At 46.5% G+C, this 6,424-nt stretch overlaps 1 protein-coding gene across 2 annotated transcripts in view; it reads left to right on the top strand.

Annotated features, from left to right (window-relative positions):
- Nucleotides 1-6,083, top strand: part of LOC124425403 (protein wingless) — a 20,582-nt gene extending 14,499 nt beyond the window's left edge. For both annotated transcript variants that reach the window (XM_046965692.1, XM_046965691.1), the window contains exons 3-4: nucleotides 3,925-4,199; nucleotides 4,642-6,083. In XM_046965692.1, coding sequence (XP_046821648.1) covers nucleotides 3,925-4,199; nucleotides 4,642-5,199 — 833 coding nt within the window. In that variant the 3' untranslated portion in view covers nucleotides 5,200-6,083. The remainder of the gene's footprint in view (nucleotides 1-3,924; nucleotides 4,200-4,641) is intronic.
- The last annotated feature ends 341 nt before the right edge of the window (nucleotides 6,084-6,424 follow it).

The following is a 6,424-nucleotide window of genomic DNA, read 5'->3' as shown; positions in this document are numbered from 1 at the left end:
ACCGTCCATTGTCCATGCTCGTCTCTGACAACCGGTATTCCCGATAGAGATTTACAGAAGACGAGTTTCGAGCAGATAGAGAGAGAGAGAGAGAGAGAGAGAGAGAGAGAGAGAGAGAGAGAGAGAGAGAGAGAGAGAGAAGTGGGGGAGAGAGAGAGACAGAGAAAGATAGAGAGAAGAAGGGATAGCGAGCGCTCGCGTGCGTCTCGTGAAAAAAAAGAAACAAAAAGAGAGAAAGAGACGAAAGTAGGTAGGTATCGTCCTTCGTCGCCCGCGCCTTCTTTCTTTTCGATCTATCGTTCGAATCGTTCTTGAAAAGTCGCACGTGCTCTATGTAACATACTTGGCGACTTTGAGATCTTACTTCCTGTACTATTTAAAAGTGTTCTTCGTCTTTCATCACGATTCGCGTTCTCTATCTCCTATCTTTTTCTCTCTCACGTACACACTCCCCCTTCTTCCATCTCATTTTTTTTTTATTTTTTCTTTTCTTTTTCTTTTTTTTTTTTTTTCATTCGCATGCTTCTTTTAGTTTTACTAAGTGGCCATATGGGGACATTCGACATAATGGGGTGGGAGCGGCTCGAGCGAAAAAGCTCGGCTTACAATCGCCTCGACGAGATCTAAAAGAGCCGCAGGGGAGCCAGAACTGGTACGAGAAGGTCCATTATCAGGTTGCAAAACATACATCTGGCCCGGCGAGGGCACGTGCCCGGGGCCTTCGGACGAAGGGCACGCCTCTTTCGACCCCCCGCGCATCTCTCTCTCTCTCTCTTTCTCTCTCTCTCGCGCGCGCGCGCGCGCCTTCGAGGCTCGTGCCTTCCTCCCTTGCCATTCGTGTTCTTCTCTATCGATGAATTTGATCGAGACGAAAAAGTATCTATACTTTTGCAAAGATATATTAGAGATAAATGAAAGTTTCTTGGACGTTCTTACAACGGGCAGGTAAGACGGTTTTGTATTTCGTCTCCACGACGAATCATCTCTTTTTCTCTGGAACGTCCGCTTTGCGAGGCCTTCGACCTTTCACCCTTAGTCGTCGTTGTCGTCGACGTTGCTTCGTGCGAACACGGACCAGTTTCTTTTTCTCTTTCTCCTTTCTCTCTCTCTCTCTCTCTCTCTCTCTCTATTCCCTTTTTTTCGCTTCTCTTCTCTCTTTGTCCTCGAACGAATCTTTTAGATTAGATCTCGAGAGGTTCCAGCGCGAGCAAGGGGAAAGCGCAGATCGCTATCGGCGATCCGCGCTTATGCTCGCACGCATACGCATTTCGAGACTCGGCCGAAAGGAGGGAGAGAGCGAGGGGAACATCACGAAAACTGGATCTCATGGAACATCCGCGCGATTCGACGGACTAAACGGCCGTTTCCGGATTACGCTACGTTTCGCCGCTTTTCGTATCTTTGAGAGAGAGAGAGAGAGAGAGAGAGAGAGAGAGAGAGAGAGAAAGAAAGAGAAGAAATCTCGATACTTTTGAACGAGTTTGTACTCGATATTATAGCTGGTAGTGAGTGCGTCCGTAGCCTGTAATCATTCCGCCGCCAAGAGGCACCTACCGCATTGGTAGGTCCTCTCGACTGCCTGCCTCGGTCTTCTTCTCACTCTTTCTCTCTCTCTCTCTCTCCCTCTCTCTCTCTTACCTCTTCTTCTTATTCTTCTTCTTCTTCCTCTTCTTCTTCTCCTTCGCACGCGCGGAAAAGAGAGAGAAAGAGAGGGAGAGAGAGAGAGAGAGAGAGAGAGTGAGTTTAATCGCTCGGTAAGCCTCCGACGCCGATATCCGTTAAATCGCTTTTCGAAGGGACGTGTCCCGTCTTTCGGTAGGGCGACGCGCGAGACCAAAGCTGCGTCTTATATGGCCGAGGGATCGTCTTTTTTGCGATGACCTTGCGTCGCTATAAATCGTGTCCTATGATGTGTTACATGTGTCGACGGCACGCCACGATTTCTTGCTAAAACGTGATCCGCGAGTCAAAACGAGTCTATTGCGTCCGGCCAATTTTCGCGACTCGTTGTTCTCTGTAGACGCAATTCCAAGGCGCGATGTTTGAACGAACCGATAAAGCTCACCTTCGACTATTTAATATTTATCTCGTAAGCGGTACGAGACAGACGTAGAGAGCGAGAGAGAAAAAGAGAGAGAGAGAGAAAAAGAGAGAGAGAGAGAGAGAGGAAGTGCGCGTCGAGTCATCGAGCGCAAACAGCGCACCGACTCTTGGAATCATCGAGCAATGCTTTCTTTTCTCATACGGCGATTCTTCGTTCGTCGGAGCAGACCGATAACGATTTCTCGCCTTGCCTCGAGACTTATCTCCGTCATTTGATTGTTTGAAAATCGTAAAACTGAGCTCAAGACGGAACGCGCGTTAAAAAGAAAGAAAAAAAAAAAGAAAAGAAATAAGAAGAAGAAAAAAATAAAAGAAAAACTTTGAATGATCGGGCGTTTCCTCGAATCGCGAACGTCTCCTAACTCGTGATCTCATTCGTCGTGCCTGATCGTTCTTAATCTCCAAGTTGGATCGACCGATCGATAAGCCTTGCGCTCGAGTTCGCAACGACAAGGATTAGTAATGACTGATACTCGAACAAATATTACCTACGTAGTGCCTATCTGACTTTTTCAAAAGATTCGAGATCGTAAACGATGAATGTACGAGAGTCATCGCCTTTTTTCTTCTTTTTCTTCTTTCTCTTCTTTTTTCTTTCATTCGGCGAGAAAAGCAACGCATTTTTGCTCTCGGCGTTAGAATCCTTTCCAATGACATATTCCCTCCAGCGGCATGAAGAGAATGAAAAAGTTTTCTTCGTAATCCTCTCGGTCATGGCAGTCCTAGATGATGACGAATAATATCTGGAACAAATCAAATTTAAGGGACGTTCTCGAAGAACTCATTGTTGGAACGGTCTAAATCTTTTATAAGGGAGAAACTTCCCAACAAGTAGCATCACCGTTTCTACTGCATTGGAAAAAGACTTTCCTCCTTCCGTTTGACCTCACTGTCGTTCTCTACATGCGGATTAAGGAAAATCGTTTTTTCTTTCTTCCATTCTTTCCTTTTTTTTCTGTCATTCGTTTCTCAACCTTTCCGTTCGCTTGAGTCGTGACGAATGACAATGTTCGCGCTCAAAAATTCGACTCAAAAAGACTCGACGTCTTATTTTTCACCTATCTCAAAAGGTACGGTTGTTAGTCAAAAATGTTGATGTGTAGTTGAAATGCGACGATGAATCGAGAAGGTAATATCTCCCTCTCCCTCTCTCACTCTCTCTCTCTCTCTCTCGAAACGTATGAGAAAAATTTAAAGCCTCCTGTTGAGTGCCGCTAATGATAGCCGATGTACCAGCCAGAATATTCTTAAAAGATGCTCTCGTCGTTTCTCGCGAGATTACACTGAAACTCGCGTACGCGAGTTTCGGTGTAATTTTCAATAATTCCCCTACGTCCGAAGATCGAACGATTTGGTCGATCGTTCATTGGGCCACCCGTTGAGAGAAGAGAGTCTCGCTCTCTTCCTCAAGACGTCTTCAGCGGCACAAAGGTGCCGGCATCTTATATGCTGGCAACAGGTGCTTGTATCTTATGCAGATAAGGTCGAGGTGCTCGAGGGTCAGCCCACTCAGGGTAAAGGTCGCGTTGCCTCCTCTCTCTCTCTCTCTCTCTCTCTCTCTTTCGTCTCCTTTTCTCCCGCAGCTCCTTCCACCTGCGACCGGCCCTCTCGTGCAGGTAGTCCCCTACGGGGAATTGAGACGTTCGCCGACATCGGCGCTCGCGACTCCCACGCGACTAAACGTGCCGGCAAAAGTTTTGTCCTACTTCTTCTCCTTCTCTCTCTCTCTCTCTCTCTCTTTCTCTCTCCGATAAAAGACGGAAAAATATAGGAAAAGCGAAGATCATTCAAGGAACACGGACGATTTTACACGATTCGCAGGATGCCGAGAGACCGCCTTCATCTACGCCATCATGAGCGCAGCTGTGACTCATAGCATCGCAAGAGCATGCAGCGAGGGCAGCATCCAGTCGTGTTCATGCGACTATACCCACCAATCGCGCGCACCCTCTGCCGTTCGAGACTGGGAATGGGGTGGGTGTTCGGACAACATCGGATACGGCATCAAGTTTTCCCGCGAGTTCGTCGATACCGGAGAACGCGGCCGAAATCTCCGGGAGAAAATGAACCTCCACAACAACGAGGCCGGTCGAGCGGTAAGTCTCTCTTATTTCTATGGATAATTAAATCCGGACTCTTGGACTTTCTAATTCCAATGAGATAATCTATAAAGACTTAACTTTATGTCAATGAAAGCTTCTGTGAATTAGCGAAAGTGGAATTTATCTACATTCTCCACGACTTTATTCCTATCGTAACAGTGCGAAATTTACCGCGCGTGCCTTATCGAAACTCTTATAATATCCATTTGGGTTTTCGAGTCTTTCGGTGCCGACTTGCCTCTCAGTCGCACCCACCTTCTCATTTCTTTTATTCGAATATCGCGATATCCTTTTCGTTGACCGCTTTGGAATGCCGCGCTTCCAAGGAGAAACGCAGCGCGATAGTAGCCGCGCGTGAGCGCGCGCGCGCGCGCGCATCCTAGAGAGAGAGAGAGAGAGAGAGAGAGAGATGGCTCGACGATTCGTTCTGTTGCAGCACGTATTCTCGGAGATGCGACAAGAGTGCAAGTGCCACGGCATGTCCGGTTCCTGCGCGGTAAAGACCTGCTGGATGAGACTACCCAACTTTCGCGTGGTCGGCGACAATTTGAAGGATCGCTTCGACGGAGCGTCCAGAGTGATGGTTAGCAATTCGGATCGAGTACGAGGCAACAGCAACGCCATCGTGAGCAACTCTGCGAGCAATTCGGTTCACGGGCACCGAGACGGTCTTGGACGTCGTCATCGTTACAATTTCCAACTTAAACCGTACAATCCTGAACACAAACCACCGGAGCCCGAGGACCTCGTCTATTTAGATCCTTCCCCGCCGTTCTGTGAGAAGAATCCAAAACTCGGAATTCTTGGTACGCACGGCAGACAATGCAACGACACGAGCATCGGTGTCGACGGTTGCGATCTCATGTGTTGCGGAAGAGGTTACAAGACTCAGGAAGTGACGGTGATGGAAAGGTGCGCGTGTATCTTCCACTGGTGTTGCGAAGTCAAGTGTCAACACTGCTGGAGGAAGAAGACGATACACACGTGTTTGTAAAGAGAAACAGAGAGAGAGCGAGAGAGAGAGAGAGAGAGAGAGAGAGACAGAGAGAGAGAGAGAGAGAGAGAGAGAGCTCTTCGTATTACGAAATTATCGCTTTCCGGGCAAACGCCGAGAAAAGAATACGCGAGAAAGAGAATATCTCTCTTAGCTTACTCTCTTTCCCTCTAAAGGACCGATTCCTTCCTGGCGAAGGACATTCCGAGTCTCTCGAGAAGCTCGGATGTCGAGGCTCCTCCTCCTCCATTCTCCTCCGCCTTCTCCTCAGTATTACGCGACACGATCTAAACTCTTAACTATATATTTATTTGCGATCTATTAAAGACTGACTCCAAATGCCCAGGATCGTTCTCGAGCGATCGATCTTATCGAAGACATTAAATGTCGACGATCGCGGTTGCGTTTCGTTTGTAAATACAGGATTAAAGATTAGACGATAAGGACGACGAAGTTATTCCGAATGCCTGCGCGAGCTTTTACGAGGAAAACAATAACAATCCGTTTATTTATTTTCAACGACCTCTCTATTCCCCTTCTTTTCTTATTCTTTATTGACGCGCGCGCTAAAGCCGAACGCGTCTATCTGTACGTCTACGCTGCGTGTATGTATGTATGTATGTATGTATGTGTGCGTGCGTGCGTGCGTGCGTGCGTGTCTGTACATAGACGGAATACGATCCTAAAGGTTTTTAAAAAAGTATTATAAAATATGCGTGAAGCTACCATTGTAAATAATCCTTAGGGTCGTAATCCAAACCGGTCGATAAGTTATTTCTTGCGGATCCTCTTCTCTTGATCTTAAATTTAAGAAAATAATTACCAGTGTCGAATACTTTGGCCTATATTTTTTTTCCTTCTTCTTTTCTTCTTCTTACCTTTCAATCGAGAAAATAGTGATTTCAATAATGTGCATAATAGATGTATTAATTATTATTATTATTAATCCTAATTTATACGAATAAAGATATCGACGAATAAACGATGTAAATGAAACGTACAATCTCTATATTTATACAATCCCCTAACTTATTTCAATTCCTTTCTAGCGGATAAATTCTTCTCCTAGAAGGACTCGATAAAGCGAAATATGCGCTTTCGAAGTCGGAGAATGTTTCGAGATCGCGGATCTTCGTGACGAGATCTACGAACCTCTCTCGATCTTTGGCCCTCCCTCGGGGCAATGTCGTAGAACCATTCAATATTTTCCCATTACACGATGCGC

Source organism: Vespa crabro, chromosome 7 (genome assembly GCF_910589235.1).
Source record: "Vespa crabro chromosome 7, iyVesCrab1.2, whole genome shotgun sequence".
Taxonomy (NCBI): domain Eukaryota; kingdom Metazoa; phylum Arthropoda; class Insecta; order Hymenoptera; family Vespidae; genus Vespa; species Vespa crabro.
Note: the sequence above shows the minus strand (reverse complement) of the source record. Positions and strands in the feature narration are given on the sequence as shown.